Source organism: Diceros bicornis, chromosome 8 (genome assembly GCF_020826845.1).
Source record: "Diceros bicornis minor isolate mBicDic1 chromosome 8, mDicBic1.mat.cur, whole genome shotgun sequence".
NCBI lineage: Eukaryota > Metazoa > Chordata > Mammalia > Perissodactyla > Rhinocerotidae > Diceros > Diceros bicornis.
This window is the reverse complement of record NC_080747.1, coordinates 81,402,611-81,424,148: the sequence shown is the minus strand read 5'-3', so window position 1 is coordinate 81,424,148 and position 21,538 is coordinate 81,402,611. Positions and strand designations below refer to the sequence as shown.

The 21,538-nt window shown below is 44.6% G+C and overlaps 1 protein-coding gene across 2 annotated transcripts in view; it reads left to right on the top strand.

Moving 5' to 3' along the window:
- Positions 1-18,991, top strand: part of TSPAN5 (tetraspanin 5) — a 157,522-nt gene extending 138,531 nt beyond the window's left edge. The window contains exons 3-8 of one of the 2 annotated variants that reach the window (XM_058547549.1): positions 5,362-5,508; positions 9,519-9,689; positions 12,039-12,164; positions 14,248-14,295; positions 14,389-14,505; positions 16,832-18,991. In XM_058547549.1, coding sequence (XP_058403532.1) covers positions 5,362-5,508; positions 9,519-9,689; positions 12,039-12,164; positions 14,248-14,295; positions 14,389-14,505; positions 16,832-16,897 — 675 coding nt within the window. In that variant the 3' untranslated portion in view covers positions 16,898-18,991. The remainder of the gene's footprint in view (positions 1-5,361; positions 5,509-9,518; positions 9,690-12,038; positions 12,165-14,247; positions 14,296-14,388; positions 14,506-16,831) is intronic. The other variant, XM_058547550.1, reaches the window with a different exon arrangement.
- The last annotated feature ends 2,547 nt before the right edge of the window (positions 18,992-21,538 follow it).

Sequence of the window (21,538 nt, the reverse complement as noted above, 5' to 3'; positions counted from 1 at the left end):
CTGAGACTCCCTTTTAGCATGATGGATGCACATCGGTACATTTTTTGTTTGTTGGCTGTCTAAACTTCTGTTATAATGACTGCCTCAGACACGTTCCACTAACGTGTCTTATTTCTTTTTAGACACATGTTGGTCTCCTTGCTAAGTTCTGAGTGATACTGTCTAGTACCTCGTGGATAATGGAAATCTCCCATTTTCACTTGAGGACCATCTCTTAAAGGCTCCAGATTACTATGCCAAGAGCTAGTTGTCCAAAAGCCAATTTGTGGAATGGCTAATTTACTGAATATTTTTGTTTCTTTCAACTTTTTAAATTGACTGGTATTCATTTTGTCTTTATAGGAGCACTTTTGTTATGGCCAATTTGTTTTTGCCTCTGCTGCAGCAACAGCTGTAGACTTAGAGGAGATGACTGAGGTCATAAAAATATAGATACAGGAACATGCAGTGTGACTATGAAGAATTCTTGTGCATGTTCATCGTGTCAGTTTTTATTAATATAATCTGAATGTATAATAAAGAATATATATATATAGGAAATCCTCCTGTGTTCTTGAGTCTGTACTCTTGAATATGTTTCTGGTGACCTACAATCTTGGTCTCTGTCTCTCTTATTCTGCCGCTGTCCCTTTCTATCTCTGTGGCTACTGTTCAGAATTCCACTTGCATGTCAACCAAAACAAGTGGCTGACGGAATAAGTACAAGTGGCTAATTGCTCTGCTTCTCATCCTTATCCCCACTCCAGTTAGATTCAGCTTCAGAGGATAATGTTTTCTGACTTTATCCACCAAGTCCAGTGCCCTTGACGTCTGTCACTCCCAGGGCTTTGCCCGCAGGATTCAGGTAGGAGAAGGAGAAGACTTACTACTGGGGTGTAAGTGCCGGGCTCTGTGTGTGCACTTGTAGCAGAAGCAGCCGTTCTGGGTACAGAAGAGAGCAGCCAGATGACATTTTTATTTTTTTTTTTCAATAAGTTTGAGTTCTAAAAAGTTGGTATTTAAACCCAATGACTGAACATTCAAGTTTACATTAAGAATTGAGGCTTAAATCATGTAAGTATTATTTGTCAGTGACATACACAAGGCACCTAAAAGTTCCATCCAGAACTACTCGTTTCATTAGTGATACCGAATCGATAGAGTCCACATGAAGCAGACCTGTTGACACTGGCTTAATTCCTACGTTGCCTGGATAATAACAGCCAGCCGACTACAGGAACCATATGAAATCCAACACGTCCCTCTACCGCTTGTCTGCCCCTCACCCCACCCCACCACTTTTTTCCTAGCATAGAGTGTGAGCTTTTAGTCCTGGGCACTTGTGTGCATGTGCGCGCTGACAGTAAAGCATCGCTTCTTCACAGCTGTTGTTGCGTTGTGCGGGCCTCCGCAGACGCAGATGCAGACCCAGCTCATGCAGTCAAGGGCTGTCCTCTCAGGGTCCTGGAGTGACTCACAGAGCTCACGGTCAGGCCAGGGGTTACAATACTGTCAAGGTTTTCCCTCCCTATGCTTATTCTTTGTTTCTGCCTAAGCACTGGCTATTTCTCACTGCAGACTGACTTTCTCCACGGGGTGAAAAACATACCACACGTGGTGCCGGAGTTGGGCATTTTATAGCTTCAGCCTCTAGAGAGAGGTCCCTGGTCTAAATCCTGGTGTCCAAGGAGAGGGATTCAGGCTTCCAAACTCTCATTGGGGTGGTGGGGTCCTGTGAGAACTGGCAGCTCTAAGGGCTCATGGAGTGGATGTGGGGAAGAAGTGCCATTCCCCAAAGAAGAGGCTGGTGTCCACAGGTTCCCAGAAGACCAGGTGTCTGCTGGTGTTCTTGTGCATTCCCGAGGATTTGCCATGAACTGGAATGTCTATTTTAAATCACTTGGCAGACTCAACTGTAGTCTTAGCTTTTTCTTCTTCCGGCTTCTTGTCAACTGCAAGCCTTAATTATAATTATTCTTCAACAGGCATGTTCTAGCACTTCTTACTCATTTGTCAAATTGAGCTTAACAAAATTAAAAAGTCCGGTGAGAGGCCCCGTGTTTAAGACAACAGAAGGCTGAACTGTCATTTTGTAATCCAAAATCTCTGCTGCCAAGGTTATGTTTAGCTCCTGCTTAACCTCTGTGTAGTCAGAAGCAGTAAGGCTGCTCTTCAGTGAGTATTTGGGAACACTGCACAGGTGAGAAAGTAAGTCTTTTTCTCATCTCCATCTAGGTGATAATTCTAATCCCAAGGGAAAGACAACTGGGCACTGGGCATTGACTTCCACACTTTGTGTTTTAAGACTTGAGTAAGTTTTCAACTGATAACTATCTAGGTATGTTATGAATTCCTTAAAAATAAAGTATATTTTGGTAGTATTTTCCTTGCTTTGGAGAACATTATTTCCCACAAGCTCTCGGAGTCTGTCTCCAGCCCTGTCTTTTGCCAGAATTTAGGATTAAATGAGTAGACTATGCAGTCCAGCTAGGCCCCCAAATGATTGTCGTTTCCATGGAAACGGTGGAAGGCCTCTCAATTAAAACTGCCCCTGCAGGTTGGGGAGAGTAAAAGTATGAAAATGAGTTTGTCTGAGAAGCCAGATTTTCATGCTCCAAATTAAACCCAGAGAGGACAAACGATCCAGGAATCTGCTGCCAGTTGGGATCGTCCGTTTTGCCTTTTTGGGAGGGACCCTTGGTACTGCAGGCTCAGGTGTGTGTGCTAGCTGGCTGGCCCTCATCCAGGGAGCTCTTCGTCTACAGCCATGGACTCTGGAAGAGTGTTTGGGAACAATCTGATCTCTGCTCAGACTTGAGTGTGAATCACAAATAAAAAGTCTATTAAAAATGGGTGAAGTCGGGGCCTGCCCCATGGCTTAGCGGTTAAGTGCATGCGCTCTGCTACTGGTGGCGAGGGTTCAGATCCCGGGCGCGCACTGATGCACCACTTGTCGCCATGCTGAGGTGGCGTCCCACATACAGCAACTACAAGGATGTGCAGCTATGACATACAACTATCTACTGGGGCTTTGAAGAAAAAAAGGAGGAGGATTGGCAATAGATGTTAGCTCAGGGCCAGTCTTCCTCAGCAAAAAGAGGAGGATTGGCATAGGTGTTAGCTCAGGGCTGATCTTCCTCACAAAAAAAAAAAAATGGGTGAAATCATAGAATAGTCTTAAGGTTGGAAAGGACCTAAAGATCATCAAGTCCCAATTTCCCATCCAATTTGGGAATCCCTCCCAGAGCGCTGCTGATGGAGGGTCCCAGCTTTGGCCCCCTGCTGAGGCGAAGCCCACGTTTCCGGGGCAGCCTTGTCTGCTCCATTGCTGGAGAGCTGCTGGCATTAGAAAGTTCTCTTTATGATGGAACTGACGTCTTTTCCTGTCATTTCCACCTCTGCTGCCTCCTCATTGTAGTGCCAAGTAAACTGAGTCTACTTCTCCCATAATTAAGTTAACTTTTAAAATTTTAAGTATATTATCATGTACGCTCAAAGTCCTCTCTTTGCCTGGCTGAGCAGGTCTAGAACATTAAGACTTTAAGTATTAACACCTGCGCTTACAGGCATTCTGCTGAAGAGGTTGATTTCCTTCCAACACTGGACCCTCACTGCTAGCACGTGGGTCCCCTCTGACTCCTCGGACAGTTGTTTTCTCAGCATCGTTTGTGTAGGTGGACAACTGGCTACAGTATTGTCATGTTTTCCTTTTTCCCCTGGAGTATTCATAGTTCAGAGGTTGGAAATCTAAGAAACACAGCATTGGATCAAACCATTGGTCTAAACAGCCTCATGAGGGGCGTGGTTGCCTCTTGTGATGTCACCTCAGAATTTAGTGAAAACACCCTACATTCCTAACTGCTTTCATAATCTCCCAACCCTTCATCTGTGACTTTATTTAAACCCTTTGCCTTTTTCATAGGGTTAAAGTTGTGCATTTTAAGAGTCCTTTATTCCTCACATGTGTTCTATTATTAATATCCCTTATCGTTCTTAAGCTGATGCCCACCCACAACAGAAACAAAAACCTAACAAACAAAATACTCTTGTCCACATGTTCCTACAACCTTAAAATGGGTTAAAACTTAAAACTCCCATGTCGATTAGTGCTGTCTGGGAAGTGCTGGGAAGCAAGTACATGGCTTCTGCTTGGTGGGAAAAGAGTACTAAAGTGGACATTCTGTTCTGGTTCCAGAAAATCAATAGCTGTGTGACCTCTAGCAAGTTACCAAACCTCTCTGGGTTCCATTTTCCTCAAGTATAACATCAAACGAATACTTTCTGTTCTTGCAGATTGTTGGGAGTGCTTTGAAAACAAATTGTTTAATATTAAGACTTTACAGCAAGCTATACCATGATACTCTGGGGGTATTTTGAGAGTTCAAAACAAATTTAATAAGAAAATAAAATATTGATGATATTGGGTATGTAAGACTGACATATATCCACAGTTTCAAAATAATAGTAGCCGGCCTCTATAGGAATGAATAGTAAATATGTACCTTGCATTTTAGAAAAAAAAAAATCTCGTAATTTCTAACTTGGGTTCTGGATGGCATTTGGTGTGATATCACACTTAAGGGAGAAAGGATTTCAGTAAAGAAGTGGCGTTGTTTGTGGAGAAATGAAATTACTCTGGGTTCCTTTGGCAGGAGAATAAAAGGGTTGAAAGCCAGGGAGTAAGTAACCTTTGATTTGTAAATCATTTAAATCCCAGTTCTTAAGAAAAGGTAGTAAGGAAATACCCCTAGTAACTCCATTTGGGACAGCCCTGGGCACAAACCCCACAAGTGGGCCTTGGGATCTGAGCCCGACAGGGTCTCCGGTGAAGCTCGGGGAGGGACGCTGAGGTGCGGTTTTTCCCTGGAAGACTTTAGAGGCTTGTGGCTGGACTGGCTGCTGTGTTGGCTCTCAGCATCCAGCTCTCCCCCTGTGTCCTGAGAAGTGCCCAGGGCCTGGAGCAGCCGGTGTCTGACATCTGTGTGGCCCGGGACTCACAGATGAGCCCTGTCCCTGGGAGTTGGGACATGTGTTTGTCTTTCACACCTGTCTTTCACTCAAGACCACTTATATTTGGGGACAGAGAAGGCAAAGGTAACATCCACATCTTCTCTGTAGGGTATCTAATGTCACTTTCTTGGGGTCATTTCTTTGCTTTATGTAGTTTTACTAAAAATAGGAACACATCTAGACCTTAGAAAGAAAGTGGTTTTTGGTTCTTGTTTTATTTCTTTGCAGTGTCTCTTGAGTATTAATCACGCCTAATGATCAGATTACCTCTGAGGTTTTTCTTCCAGAGGGGAAGGACAACTGTAATAATCTTTTCCTGTTGGAAACTGATCCCGCACCCCGGTGCACTCTGTGTGTTCTCTCCGCTCCCAGGGGGTTCTGTCCAACATCTCTTCCATCACCGACCTTGGCGGCTTTGACCCGGTCTGGCTCTTCCTTGTGGTGGGAGGAGTGATGTTCATTCTGGGATTTGCAGGGTGCATTGGAGCTCTTCGGGAGAACACCTTCCTTCTCAAGTTCGTAAGTATCACACTCTGCACTCAGGTTGAGAGCCACACTCCTGTCTTAGAGCAGGAGGAACCTCCAGCTGTAGGCAAGAGTGAGCCACACCAAAGGCACCAGCGGAGACACGGCCCAGCGATGCCTCTCTTCTAGGAGAGCTCTCTAGCTTCTGCCCCCCCACACACACCCATGCCTCCTTGATAACATGAGTCCCACCCCGTGCCATCTGTGGAGGTTTTGTACATGGATATCATGACTTTGTATTCCAATGCCTAAAATACCTTTAGGACTAAGGTAGGTCTATAGATAGAGTTTTCTTCTTTTAAGTGATTTTTGTGCCCTCTTTTAAGCACATCAGTAGAAGCTGTTCAGGTAGCTGGTTTAGAGAAACCAGACAAAGGTGCAGCAGCTGTGCTTACCAGATTAAATGTGGTAAGCGGTAGGTTTTGGTGACTATGGAGAAACAGTAAAAGGCAAATCTCCCTGTTCTCTGCCAGTACAAAGTCTTCCTTTTGCATGACCAGCATAGGTTTTAGCTCCCTTGCAGGGTGTTAGGTATGATCACTGTTAGCATGAGTATTTTTGGAGAAGGAGTTTTACCAGGGGGTAGATAAGTATTAAAAGTAAAAGCCTCTCCTTTGGAGATTCCTTCCAAAGGAGAACAAAATGGCGTCTGCTTACGTGTGTGTCTGAAAGAGGTTTGGTGAGTACAGCCAGTGCGGGTCAGCTCAATGTGCCTGTCAGCCGCGCTGGGCATTCTGGTGGGCGTCTGGCTCCCAGCCTCTACATAGCAGTGTCCACTCCCCTTTCCAAGAACAGAAAAAGGAGACTTTTTAAAAACCCACCTTCCTATGGTGAGGCTTGAAGAGGATGAGATTTCTAGAGAACAGTACTAATGTAATATCCTAGAATCATTCTCAGCCTTCGCTGACACAACATCATCGGGGGACATTTTCATTTAAAACCAGAGCTATGCCCAACAGCCATGCATGTGATTCTCTTCCCCAGCACGTCTGCCACATCGTCCTCGGGCGTCTCTTCTCGAATATCCCTATGAAGAGCAGACTCACCGCACACTCTCTGTGCACACTGGGAGGCCCATTTCGGATTTGGACAGCTGGCTCAGACCACATCCTGGAGGCTGTTTAACCTGACAGTTCATATGCCTCCTGCTCACAGAGAAAACCGAGGAATGCTTGGTCCCCTGTACAGTTTAATGAGCAGTTGTTCTCTGTCCTGATACATAGGTCTATGGTGGGAGTAGCTTGTTTCCCAAGACTCTGTTTGTCTTACACACACACACACACACACACACACACACACACACTCACTCACTCCATTACTCACTCAGAGACTTACAGAGCCCCCAGGAGAGCTTTGTCCTTGATCCTGACCTGCCAACCTGCCAGTCTTCTTGGCATGACATCCTTCCAAGGGCTAGAGCTCACCTCACTCAGCTTCCCTGTAGCCTCATTGGGCCCCAGGTCATAGTTACCGGTTGCCACTGTTTTGTCTGGTTTAGCCTCCATGCCCCAAAATGTGGGATCCCCTTTAATATGATTTATTTGAATATAGTTTCATTTATAAGGGTAGGCCCTTTAATGTAGTTTATTATTTTTGTAGTTGAAGATACTAGAGTTAACTGAAAAGAAATATACACATTTCTCTATATCAGCACCTTAATTTATGAAGTGTCATGTTGGAAATGAAGAGAATTGTGTTGTTTCTTGGCTTTTTTAAATCTTGGAGAATATTTAAAATGGCTTCTCTCTCTATTTTGTACGAACAATAAAAACTGGCCCAGAATATTCTTTGAGCAGGAGCTATGAAATAAGTAGGAAGTAAATGTCAGCGTGACTCCAGACAGCCTCAAGGATCCGATGCCATAAGGCAGGAGAATTGTTGAGGGGCAATCTGAGAGCTGAGATGCTGTGAAATGGAAATGGAGCTTCCTGGTTGACTGAGGCCTAGAAGGAGGCCTGTGCGTCAGCCTCTGCACCTTTGGAAATGGGGAGAATTAGCTCGCAGGGCCCATGGCATGCAGATTTCTGCCAAATACTTGATAAGAATTTAATTTGGACTCAATTTTTGATATGTATATTATGTAACATTATGAGAAAATTTACCAAGGTGACTGGAAAATGAACTTGCCTAACCTTATGGAGGTGAGAACAAAACCTAATTAAAACCTTTGCATGCCTCTGTCTTGGTGCTCTCTGTGTGCACGCATGTGAGCGACGATCTCATTTCCATGGGATAATTGTCCTGTTTACATGTGTAGAGTGTGGTTGCTAATAAAGGGCAGGGGATTGTGTTATACTATGGGGTAGGCATTGCGTAAAAGTGATATGATTGTTTTTCTATCCTTTTTTCTAGATTGAAGAAAGCTTATTTTAGAATTATTGGTAGCACTGATGATAATTAAGAACTGTGTAGATTCTATTTCTAGTGAACTCATCAAGGACAGGCAACCAGCAGCTCTATGGAACCTGAGGGGCTTAGCTGGAGGGTCTAGAATTGGGGCCTAAACCTTGGGGTCCTAGACTTTGCTGGGCACTTATTTCTTCTTTCCACCCCTCCCCTCATGCCCACACTCCCAGCAGTGCACTTGGCGTGCTGCATAAGCACTGACATCTGTCAGATGATATGCTGACATCTAATGTGAAATGGCCCCACTCCACTGTTCTCTCCTACAGCCACCTCCAAATCACACAAAACTGTGAGGTCTTTGGAGGCAGGAGTACGGTCTGACTCATCCTTGCTTCTGCAAAGCCCAGCAGCCCAGGGCCTGATCTGTTCTGGGTGATTCAGTAGACGTTTGCTGAATGAATAAACATTTTTTGTCTTTCTTAATTTTAATCAGTATCTTGTAGTTTCCTTTGCATCCCTCCCCAGTACATTTTTCTCTTGGTTGGCTGCTTGGTGTCTGCTTGCTGAGGACAGAGACAGCAGACAGCTCCAGCCCCTCTGCCTCCTCAACCACTCACTGTACTGCCGCCCTCAGGAGCCCTGCCGAGCAGATGTGGCCCCGTGTCTCTTTCTGTCCTTGACACCTGAAGTTTGGCTGCAGTATACCCTCTGATCCTTCACAGACTCATTTCTCATAATCTGTTTGAGCAAAATAATTTGAAAAGGGTAAGATTGTGGGGGTGGTAGGAGGTGGAAAGAACTGTGGGCGTGAACAGTATATTGATATGACTAAGACGAGGCTCTTCTGTGTCTTCTAGATGGAAGGGAAATTTCCCCAGCTTTATGGGCAATTATAACATTACCCATGGTCTCTAGCCTCTTGTTGTCTACATTAGCCAGAAGTCTTCCTTTGGCTGCATGTTGATGTTACTTAAAATATGCCAAGACTGACGCTTCACAAAGAAAGGCCAGCACAGCCAGCATCCCGAGAAAGCCCTCAGCCCAGTGGCTTCATCTGCTTCAGGATGGGAAATTTTCTTCTTGGCACGGTCACCCCCCGCCTTCCTCTTTGAACTCTTCATCTGAGATGAGAACACATCTGCTATTTTACCCTGTAAAGCAGGTGCCAACAGGAATTAAAACAGTGTCTGAATCCAAAAAAAGAATATATTGCAAATACAGAATCAAGGCCACAGTAGTAAATGACAGGCGATCTTAAATATTGGGATAATTTATCTTTCAACATTACAGAAGCTCACTAGAGGTAGGGGCAGGTCATCATTCAAGCGTCTGGCAGTACATTAATCAGGAGAAATTCATTAGGTCTTAATGTGGGTCTAATGAGAAATTCGTGTCATCCATGTTTGCTTATGGGCCTTGTTGGTTAATTACTAAATGGAGCACCAGAGCCCCTGAAATGTGATTATGAAATGATTTTTAAAAATCCTTTTGTGGAGTGTAATATTCTATTAATGAATCTTAAGGAACTGAAGATTATCTGCTTTGGACATGTGTAACAACCCAATGTAATTACAAACCTTTTTAGAAGGAACCATTTAACTATGTAGGATCAAAATAGCCCTTATAACTGATCTCCGTGTATGTGTCTTTTGTCTTAGTTTTCTGTGTTCCTGGGAATTATTTTCTTCCTGGAGCTCACTGCCGGCGTTCTGGCATTTGTTTTCAAAGACTGGATCAAAGACCAGCTGTATTTCTTTATAAACAACAACATCAGAGCATACAGGGATGACATTGACTTGCAAAACCTCATAGACTTCACCCAGGAATATGTAAGTTTAAATTTGGTTTATTTTCAAGTTGAAAGCCTTCTCGGAAGGATGACCCGAATGAACACTCCTCCTGGCTTCTGCATCTGCCAGCTGGAACCTACTTCTGACTTTCCTGCATGGTTTTTTGTTTGCTTGCTTGTCCATTTATTATTTTCTGACTTGCTCTGTGACTTACATGATTTGTAACCTAAATGGAAATTCAGGATACAAGGACAATCCTATTGTCATTCATCTCAATTTCTACTAAGGTAGAGGTACAAAGAAGAAAATTCTTGAGAAAAAGGTTATAATCACAGTTGCCCTCTCCTATTGACATTTGAGGAATATTGTTTTGCTATGGGTTTAACATTTTATTTGATGTTAAATGTGGGTTCTTTCTTGTTCCTTGCCCTCTTTTTAGTCTTCCTCCACATTTCACAGCTCATAATAATATGCTAGCAATAGAATATTTGTCCACAAAGTTCCTAAAATAAGCCCATCTAAATATTATTATAGCACATGCAGTTAAAACAAAAAGTTGAAACTTCTGAGCCCTGGTGGTAACTGACAAGTGAAGAGTCTGCACAATGGAGCCCCCTCCCGCTCAGGTTTCTGAACATCACTCTGTTACGGCCCCCGCAATGCAAACCACGTAGCACATGCCCTGGTTCACTCACAATGCAAGATGGCATAAACACGGGGTCACGGGGTCAGAAGATACAGATCTAGTGCCAAAATCTGATTAGCTCAGTCTTGTGCTAATAGGACCTTAACCTATTTCCCCAACAGTAAAATGGAAATAATAATAGCTACTGTTGAACTCATGGGGATATTATGACACTCTAATAAGATGTGCATGGTTTTATGTAAGGCTTAAGGAGTTATTGTCCTACAAACTGACACGTCTTTATTTGCATGCACTGAAAAATGGGGTAAGCAGAGCAGACCTGGACAGTGGTGTCCGTGACATTAATGTATATGGCAGGACTGGAGAGCATACAGAAGCCCCAGGGACCAACAACCATCCTTTCGTTGGACAGTTTTCCAGAATGAGTTGGGGTCCCCTTTGATAAAGGGAGGAGAGGGCTGGTCGGCCATCACCATGAGGCAGACCACTCCCAACCCTCCCTTGCTAGGCAGTCAGAAATGGGCTGGGTTGTCTTAGTCTCATTCATTGGCAGCAATGACCAACCTGGCGTAAGCTGTACCTCAGGTGTGAAATTAAGCCCTGTTTCGTCTCCTCGACAGACTTCACTGTTTTGTGAGGTCATAATGGATGCAGGCTCACACCTTGCCAAGTATTATTGCTGACTAGTTTGCATGACAAATCTGATGGAGCTTTGTAGGCAGACCTCCAGATGAACAACCCAAGCCTTCGGAGGACCAGATGAGTTGGAAGAATATGCGTAAACACGTTCTCTTGAAATGCTGTCTGCTTTATATGGAAATACTGTTATTTCATGTGATTTTATTTTTCTGTCATGGAATTTAATGTTTTGAAGTAGCTATTGGTCCTGAAAGCCTTAAAATGATGAAGGCTTGATGTGTCTTTAAGTCAGAGAAGTAGAGCTAGGCCAGCCCAGGGGAGTGACAGGGTGGGGGTCGGGGGCTTGTGGAGCAGCCCTTGAATCAGGCCCCCTTTAAGACCCACTGAATTTAGCAGCTCGTTTTATTGTATTTTAATTAGATGATTGAATTTTTTAAGTTGGAAATGTAAATATACGCTCTTGTTTAAAAAAAATTCAGAATAGAAGCAGATATTTAATGAAACGCAAGCCTCTCAGACTTTTGGAGGTAATGGGTGTGTTTGCTATCTTGCTTGGGGTGATGGCTCCATGATGTATACGTATGTCAAATCTTGTAATATTGTCCACTTTAAATAGGTGCAGTTTATTCTATGTCAGTTATACCTCAATAAAATGAATTTTTTAGAAAACCTTTAAGGTGTAGAGATCAAAATTTTAAAAAGGTTGGCCTCTAGATATCCTACCCACAACCCCAGTTACCTACTTCAGATGCTACCACTGTTTTAGTGTCTTGTTGATCCTTATGGAATGTTCCTACATGTGCCCAAGCCAAACAGATCTTGTTGTAACTGAGCCCTGCCGAACAACTCCGCTCTACCTGCCACCACGGGTCTCATCGATTGTTTAAATCACATGCCAACACATCCTTAGAAACCTTCGGCCTTAATTACTTTGGAAGCTTTTAAAGGGGCCCTTTAGGTTCAGTTTGGTTTAAAAACAAATCCTGAGACAGAAGAGACGGTTAGAGCTGGCAGAAGCTGGTGTGGGTCGTTTGGCGGGTGTGAGCGTAGGCATCCGGTCGCCTCCAAGTCGCGATGTGCTAATTCTCTCCTGTTTGCTCTAGTGGCAGTGCTGTGGGGCTTTTGGAGCTGATGATTGGAACCTAAATATTTACTTCAATTGCACAGATTCCAACGCAAGTCGAGAGCGATGCGGCGTGCCGTTCTCCTGCTGCACTAAAGACCCCGCGGTAAGTGAACGCCAGCGCGCTGTTGGCCTGCTCCGCGCAGCCTGCCGGGGGTGGGTGTGGGATGAGCAGAGTGATTTTTTTCTCTTGAAACCTCTTCTTACCCGCTTATTCCTGATTGTAGCTCTTGTAGGGGTGTAGTGCTCAGATCTTCTCAGGAGGAGGAGTCATCGCTGACATTAATTTAGCAGTATGTGCTGGTTCCTATTCTAAGCCTTTCTGTGTGTTGGCTCGTTTAAGTTTGGAATAGTCCTACTGGCAGACAGCACCATTATCTTCCCTTTTCAGGTGCAGTCAGGGTCCATGGCATTGAAGTAACTTGTCCAGGCTCACGTTGCTGGCACGCGGTGGAGCTGAGCTTCAGACCCAGGCAGCCCGCCTGTATGGCCCGTTGCTCCTTCTTCCTGAGAAGGATGGCTTGTCTGAGAGCTCTCCACACTGGTTCAGGGTTAGCAACCCCCTTCTTCCTGACCTAGTTCTGGGGGTGGTATTAGCACTAGGAGAAGAGTTTGGGACTGCCATGTAGGGAAACCACAGCTGCCCCGACTCTCAGTTGGAATGACTGCAGTAAGTGGTTTGTATTTTATTTAAAAAAAGAACAAATGTAAAACCTGTTTATAAGCCACTCACTTTTACCATGAGTTTGATTGTATTTTGGGTCAAATCATGTGCCTGGTGTATAGAATGACTTAAAATGCCACTCCTCTGTTGTAAGTTAAAAGCCAGAATCGAGTGTTAGAACGAACGACAAATGTGAGGAGTTGGTCCTGCTTTTGTCCCTTCCAAACTGCAGGCTCGCTCTGGCCCATCAGTCCCCAGGGTCCTCCCCCAGACCTGCCCTTCCCCCCATGGAGCAGAGCCAAGGGGGCATGAGGTGAGGGTGTGGGGCTCTTGAAGAGGGGCCCTGGTCTAGGGGTGGAAAAGCAGAACTTCCCTGCAGGTCGCCCATCAAGCAGCTCAGCCCGGGCTGTTACTCTTGGTCTGAAGGACACTGAGACTCGGTAAGGACTGTGCTCCCTGCTTGGAGACCTCACCTCAGCAGGAGGGCTGACCTCTTCTGCTGGCTCAGTTCTCCCTCTCATCTGAGGAGAGTGCCCGGCACAGAGCCCACGGTGCCCCCAGGCAGCCTTGCGCTGGCAGCAGATACACTCTGTGCTCTGTCTCCAGTTCCTGTCCTCTCCAAAGATTCTCAGAAGTCATCACAACTATAGGTCTCTGGGTAGAGATATCTCATTCCATAGATGCTAAGCTAATAGAATCTGCCCCATAGCCTGCAGAGGGGAAAAATAAACCAACCTAAACCAGCAGAACCCACATTCTGATCAGGCCCTGTGGGATGTCAGGGCATCTGTCCGTGTAATATGTGGTCAGGGCGTTGTTTTGTTTTTAATTATTAAAGTGATGCGTCCTCATTGAAAAACCATTTAGGGCTGGCTCCGTGGCTTAGCGGTTAAGTGCGCGCGCTCTGATGCTGGCGGCCCGGGTTCGGATCCCGGGCATGCCCCAAGGCACCACTTCTCCGTCCAACCCGAGGCCAAGTCCCACATACAGCAACTAGAAGGATGTGAACCTATGACATACAACTATCTACTGGGGCTTTGGGGGGAAAAAATGAATAAATAAAAAATCTTTAAAAAAAAAAAAAAAAACCATTTAAATAATACAGGAGTATACAGATTGGAAAGTAGAAGTCCCCCAAAAAGAACATAAATGAGGATAGTCCTTGTGCCCTTTAACCATGGTTTTTGTCTATGTCTCCAGTTCCCCCAAACCCCATAAGCTTCTTGAGGTTGTCAACTTTGAATCTTGAGCCTGCCGCATAATGGGCTTGCTATCCTTTCTGATACTTCCTGAGCCTCAGTTTTCCTCATTTGGAAAAGAGGACATATTTTAATATCTACTTCTGAGGATTGTTGTAATAATTATAAGGGATAACGTATAAAAATGTTTAACGTGGTCCCTGGGACAGCTACATGCCCAAGTACATATTTTACTACACACAGTTAACCAGGGATCTTCTGCCAATTCCTAGGTGGCCTTTCTGTCCAAGGAGTGAATTTCGCTTTTCTGTTTTCTCTCTCACCAGGAAGATGTCATCAACACTCAGTGTGGCTATGATGCCAGGCAAAAACCAGTAAGTGGAATCTCATCTTGTCACTTAGCACGAAGGGTGTTGGAGCTTTTGAACTTGCATGGTGACGCTGTGCTCTCCTCTTCTCTTGTGAAGGAAGTTGATCAGCAGATTGTAATCTACACGAAAGGCTGTGTGCCCCAGTTTGAGAAGTGGTTGCAGGACAATTTAACCATCGTGGCTGGTATTTTCATAGGCATTGCATTGCTGCAGGTAAGACAAGGCTCCTCTATGGATGATGTCACAGTGAGACGATGCCCTGGCAGAGCCCTTGCCAGGACAGGAGCTTTGCTTAATCACCTTAATGTCACAGTTTTTAAGACTCCATAGTTTGGAGGGCTGGGGAAAAGACTTAAACTATTTGGTTTGTATTTTATTAAAGCTCTGATTTTAGACACTGCTATCCTGGAGTACTTTAGGAAACCTTTTTTCCTTTTCAAGATGGAGAAGTTGATTGGGCCAGTAGTTGCCTGCTGGCATTCCAGTGTTTCCATGGGCTCAATTATACTGCATTGTGACAGCTGGGCCAGACAAGAAGGATCAGAAGTAGATCCCAGCGGCAAGGTTAAGGCTTTTTGGAGTTTCACAGACATGCTGTGCCCCTTTCTCTCTCTGGACCACCTTGACAAAGTGCTAGTGAGGGAAGGGAGCACCCACTTTTCCTCCTGGGCAGTCCCAAGAGCTGGGGTTTTCATCTTATGGAAATGTGATACTTTTCTTGGAGGGTCACAAACGGGGCACAATGGTTGAAAGAAGTTAAAGAAGACCTAAATAAATGAAAAGCCATCCCGTATTCATGGATTGGAAGACTTAATATTGTTAAGGTGGCAATACCCCTCAAATTGATCTACAGATTCAATGCAATCCCTATCAAAATTCCAACTGCCTTTTTTTTTTTTTTAATGGATAAGCTGATCCTAAAATTCATATGGAAAAGCAAAGGACCCAGAATAGCAAAACAAACTTGAAAAAGAACAAAGTTTGGGGAATTCACACTTCTCAGTTTCAAACTTACTACAAAGCTACAGTAATCAAGAATAGTACATACCAGCATAAGATTGGACATATAGATCAGTGGAATAGAATTGAAAGTCCAGAGATAAACCCGTACATCAATGGTCAGTTGATTTTTGACAAGGGAACCAAGACCATTCAGTGGGGAAAGAATAGTCTTTTCAACAAATGGTACTGGACCAACTGGATATCTATATGCAAAAGAATGAATTTGGATCCCTGCCTCACACCATATACAAAAATTAACTCATAATAGATCAAACATCTAAATGTAAGAGCTAAAGCTATAAAACTCTTGGAAGAAAGTATAGGTGTGTATCTTTATGACCTTGGATTAGGCAGTGTTTTCTTAGATATGACACCAAAGCACAAGCAACCAAAGAGAGTACGGTAATTGGACTTCATCAAAGTTAAAAACTTCTGTGCTGAAAATGATACTATCGAGAAAGTGAAAGCACAGCCCACAAAATGGGAGAAAATATTTGCAAATCATTATATCTAGTAAGGATCTACTATCTAGAATATATAAAGAACAACTCAATAAAAAGACAAACCCAGTTTAAAGATAGGCAAAGGATCTGAATAGACATTTCTCCAAAGAAGGTACAAATAGCTAAGAGTTACATGAAAAGATGTTCAACATCATTAGTTGTTAGGGAAATTGTAATCAAAACCACAATGAGATCCACTTCACACACATTAGCATGGATATAATTAACAAGGAAGACAATAACAAGAGTTGGCAAGGATGTGGAGAAATTGGAACCCTCATACATTGCTGAAGGAAATGAAAATGATGTAGCCTCTTTGGAAAACAATTTGGCAGTTCCTCAGAAAGCTAAACAGAGTTACTATTTGACCCCACAAATACAAATTTACAGAGTTACAAATTTGACCCCTCTACTCCTAGGTATGTACTCAAAAGAATTGAAAACATATGTTCACCCAAAAACCTGTACACAGATGTTCATAGCAGCACTATTCCCAATAGGCAAAAAATGGAAACAATGCAAATGTCCATCAACTGATGAATGGATAAACAAAATGTGGTTTATCCATATAATGGAATATTATTCAAGCCATCAAAAGGATTGAACTACTGTTACAAGCTATCACAGGGATGAACCTTGAAAACATTTTGCTTCTTGAAAGCAAACTGACACAAAAGGCCACATACTGTATGGTTCCATTTATATGAAATGTCCAGAATAGGCAAATCCATTGAGATGGAGAGGAGATTAGTGTTTGCAAGGGCTACAGGGATGGGAATGACTGCTAGTGGGTACAGAGTTTCTTTTTGGGGTAATGAAAATGTTCTGGAATTAGATAGAGGTGATAGTTGCACATCTTTGTGAATATAGTAAAAAACCACTGAATTATACATTTTAAAAGGATGCATTTTACAGTATGAATTATTTTTCAATTTAAAAAATCAAAGATAAGAGCAACGGGATTCATTGGCCGAGGAAAAGCTTAATGAAGTTGAGAGTTTCCCTGTTTGACTCTCTTTTCCTTCCTTGCTCAGATTTTCGGGATATGCCTGGCCCAGAATTTGGTTAGTGATATTGAAGCTGTCAGGGCTAGCTGGTAGAGCCCCTGCAACGGCTGCTGCAAGACACTGGACAGACCCAGCCTCCCTGACCCTCCGGCGTGCCCAGCTGAATCCACGCTGCACAGACCCTAGTCGCAGAGGCATCCTGCAATCCCACCGGATGGAGCTGCCAAGAACTTGTTGTTTGGGGGGTAAAACTGGGAAATGCTGCTCACTGACAGAATTAAAAAAAACAAAAACAAAAACCAGTATGAAAGTTGTTGCGCCTGAATCTCTACTGTAGCCATGAATTATGGATGGTTGGATACTTACCAAAAAAGAGAAAGGGGAGGGAAGGGGGCCCAGATGTTCTTGAATTTGTGGAAAACACAGTCTTGTTCTCTACTTGGGTAACCGGAGGGCTGGAGAGGCAGCTGTGCCCTCCATCACACCTTGAAGGGTCTGCCTTCTGCTCCATGGCTAAAGAAGTACATCTTTTCTAGAATGCAGCCCCTTAGCTGAGGCTGTGGGGTGTGGGCCTCCCTTCTCTGTACATTTCAAGGACCCGTCACAACTATCATCCCAAGAAGAAAGCAGCTTGTCCTTGGGTTCAGATTCTGTGGTGGCATTCAACAAGAATGGGTGGGCACGTTTGGTGACTCCTGGAGTGTCTCCTCCTAAGAAGTTATGTTCTCCGTATGCGCTGAGCAAGGGCGTGGAGCACTTCACGATGCTGAATTTTAGCGGGACAGATCATTTTTCTAAGTAGGCTTGAGCTTTATCAGTGAAATCCGAGGAGAAAATGAGGTTAATGAGAGGTATTAATTAAATACCCCTCACCCCACCAAACTAGTTGTTGGACTCGTTGGAAACTCTGGAATACTCGGGTTTTGTTTTGTCTCCCAAAAGTGAAAGCTATGATACAGTTTCTCTTAAATTTTAAAGTGTTTTCTTACTCAGCTCGAATGTTACTTTTTTTTTGTATACTCTCCCTGCATGACCTGTGAATCTGAATCCACCAGCTCCTTTTCCTGCCATCTTTCCTGCACACAGTTACAAGTGTTATTTGGTCAGCGTTTGTTTCCTGGGTTCACAGCATTGTGGCGTGTCCTCCCGGGTGGGGAGGGACCAACTGTGCTGTCGCAGCTGCTTCCATGGACTCAACAGTCCCTTCAGCGCATCCTCGTCGTGGCCTCTCCTGCAGCCTCCCCTCTTTCTCTTCAAATGGAATTAAACCTGGTTTTGAAACAGTGTTGACACAATCAAACAGCTTCTCATGGGTTTTTCCCCTTCTGATTTTAGTTTGTTTTTATTAAAAAAAAAAAGAAACGAGTGCATGGCCCGAGCTCCTTCTGTTCTCCTAGTGCCGGCCCACCATCAGGATGCTAACAAAGCACAAGTACCCTGGAGGGGGGTGCACTGACGGGCAAGGTTCTGTGACACAAGGTGGGAGACCACTTCCAGGTGCTGCCACCCACCCCTGACCCCACTCCAGGTGGGAGGGACAGGTTTTGCCCCCAGATTTTAATCCAACGGGTGTCTGCCAGGATGTCACTCTCCTGGGGAGCAGATATTAGTCTGTGGAATGCTGGGAAAACCACAGGCATATTTTACGGTGATGACACATTTGCCAACACATAACTGGGCGGTCAGCTAGCATACTTTGTGGAAATTTGGCAAGGTTTTCCATTTCAGCCCCATGTTGCATTGCTGTGGCTGATGAATGTGTCAGTCTGCTCAGAGAAAGAACAAAAATGCTTTGAAAATCTCCAGAGTCTGGGTGTGTGTATGACTCTGCCTGTGTGTATTTTTGCGTCTGTGTATAGTTAGAGATGTTCATTCCATATTCATGCTGTAAGATTATTTCATCTCTGCCCCCTCCCCAGTTGTCATGCTGTCATGTCATCCCAACATGGAGAAGACTTGAGCTCTCCGACTGGCACGCTTGTCTCTTGTTTGTTGCCTCATTCTCCAGTGAACTCCACCTGACCAGTTGATTCAGAATCAGGCCAGATTCCCACCCTTTGGGACATCCCGTGAAAGGCCAAACGGCAAGTCCAAGCGAGTTTTAAACCTCACTCAATCACCCTTTATTTTTTACACTTGAGAGTGGTTGTAATAAAGGCTGTCATTAATAAACTTGGTTCCTCCTTACATGGAGTCATGTCTTTCTTCATTGCTTCCCTCCTGAAATTGCGAACTTCTCTACTCCAATGGCTCTCCAATTTGAGGGGCATCAGAGTCACCTGGAGGGCTTGTGGAAACACAGATGACTGTGTTGCCCCCTCCCCAGTGTTTCTCGTTTGGTGGGTTTAGGGGGGCAGGCTTGAGAAGTACATTTCTGACAAGTTCCCAGGCGATGCTGTTGCTGCTGGTCTTGGAAGCGCACCCGGAGAAGCACTGCTCTGATCTGATCTCAAGAGGAAAGGGGAGAGGGAACATTCCATGGCAGGGGAGGGAAAGGTCCCTTTGTGCTGCTGGACACAGACTGAGGAGAGACAGGTAGAGCTGGGTATGTAGGAAATCTCTGGCCTGGAGGTCACTGTGTGCTGGTCACCATCACCTGGGGACCATGTAAAGTACAGGTCATCGGGCCTTGCCCCTAGCAATCCTGGAATGGGGAGCCAGAGCCTGTGTTTTCAAGCAGCTCTCATTGAAGATGTAATGCACAGTGAGATTGAGGATTCGTGGACCTAGGTAAATGTTGGTAATATTCACAACCTTTTTCTAAGAACATAATTTCTTAGAAAATTTCTTAGTAGTCCCTTAGAGCAGGAATCTTAAAAACCTAGTTGAGAAATACCAACTTAAATGTCCTTTCATTGTGAATTCTCGCTGCAGAAGAAGACTTCTGTCTTGAAAAGTATTAAAGACTTTTCGAAGATCAAATGAGAACAAAATCTTAAGGTTCATCTAGTATTCTTGGACCGTGACACTATGTTCCAAGGCTTGTTTGAGAAACATTTTGCCTCATTTCCCTGGATGTTTGAGACCAAAGTGTTATTTTGACTTTAAGGAAATGTATCAGTGGTAATTGGAGATAACTGCTCCCTGTTTCTTGAGCTTTCTTAGCCGGGCTGTAGGGTTCATCTACATATGTGAGGTAATCGCCCCTCCTGCTCACAAGAAAGTCTAGGCCGACAGAGGAGAGAACTTACAGCTCAGCAGTAAGGGATGCTTTGTCCATGAAACTCAGAACTGCAAGAAGTTTCTTCCACATTTAGAAGGTAGACCTTGGAGGATGATTATTAAATTTCTCTTTATCTCTATTGTTTGACCAGTTACCACAAACATTTTTGCTTCTGTGATTTAAAAATATCTAATACAGTTTAAAAAATAAACTCAGGAATTAAAAAGTAGGATTTCATGTCATGAAGCACTTGAAACACAAGTGCCTTGACTGTGTTTTCTTCCTTTTTCTTCTACCAAGGAATAAACCTCTGCTTGTTTCGGTGTCCTTCCTGCCGCAGCTCCCAGTCCCGTCCTCTTCAGGGGCTTCTGCAACGTGTCTCGGGCTTTTCCTTTCTATGCGGAATGTTTCCTCATTGTGCCCTGCGTCTGTGTGGGCAGGGGTGGAGTCACTGGGCTGTTTTGGGGAGCTCTCAGCCTGTTTCCGGCTGGCTTGGACAGGAGCCCTGGGACGCTGCTGGGCTGAACAATGAGGAGACGGAGTCTGGTGACCTGGCCGGCCCTCCGCAGCTCTGTTTCTTCCAGGAAGCCCTCCTTCTCTGGGGAGATCCTGTGAGACCTCCAAGGAAGAACTGGAACCTCTCCATAAACACTGCCGGTGGGGTTTCGCGGCCAGCACTCTCCAGTGAGGCCCTGGGGCTGTGTCTACGTGCTGCCCACACAGGCATGAGAAGCCTAGTCTTCCAACGAGAAGGAAAATGCAGCGTTTGCCTGGAAATACACGAGCTTTCGCCTCATCATGGCACCATGATAAAATCTATAGAAAATCCGTACAGGACAACAGACGAGGCAGATGTATCTGGGTGGGGGAAGGGAGCAGAGAAGAGCAGCCACTCTGAACAGGGACCAAAGCCATCTTTAGACTTGAGCCTTTTCTCTTTTTTTGGAGGAGTTTGCATCGAAGGTAGACTTTCTAAAATTAGTTTTACGACTTTTTTAATTTGAGGAATTAAATACTGCTTCCTCTGGAGCGTTCATGCTGAGTGGTCTCTTGTAACCTTGGCACCAGTGGGAGGATGCCTGAGTTAGTCCTCTCCTGGCGTTGTTTAACCCAAACCAAACTCATCAGGACCTGCGCTGCCAGTGCAATGTATTCCTCCGCCTCTAGGAACTCCCAGCCAAAGGAAACCTGAAGGAAGAGGAGGTTCCTTCATGGGCTTTACACTGTGACAATATACTCCAAAAAGAAGAAGTAGCGCAGACAACAGTGCTTCCCATGTTGTTGCTCTTCATTGACTGTATAATCGCGTTCTAGGCTGGAGAAAGCCACCTAGAAAGCTGCCTTTTTTTTTTTTTTTAATGAGGAGGATCAGCCCTGAGCTAACATCCATGCCAATCCTCCTCCCTTTTCCCCCCCCTTTCTCCCCAAAGCCCCAGTAGATAGTTGTATGTCATAGTTGCACATCCTTCCAGTTGCTGTGTGTGGGACACGGAGAAGCGGTGCCTCGGTGCGTGCCCGAGATCTGAACCCAGGCCGCCAGTAGTGGAGCACGCGCACCTAACTGCTAAGCC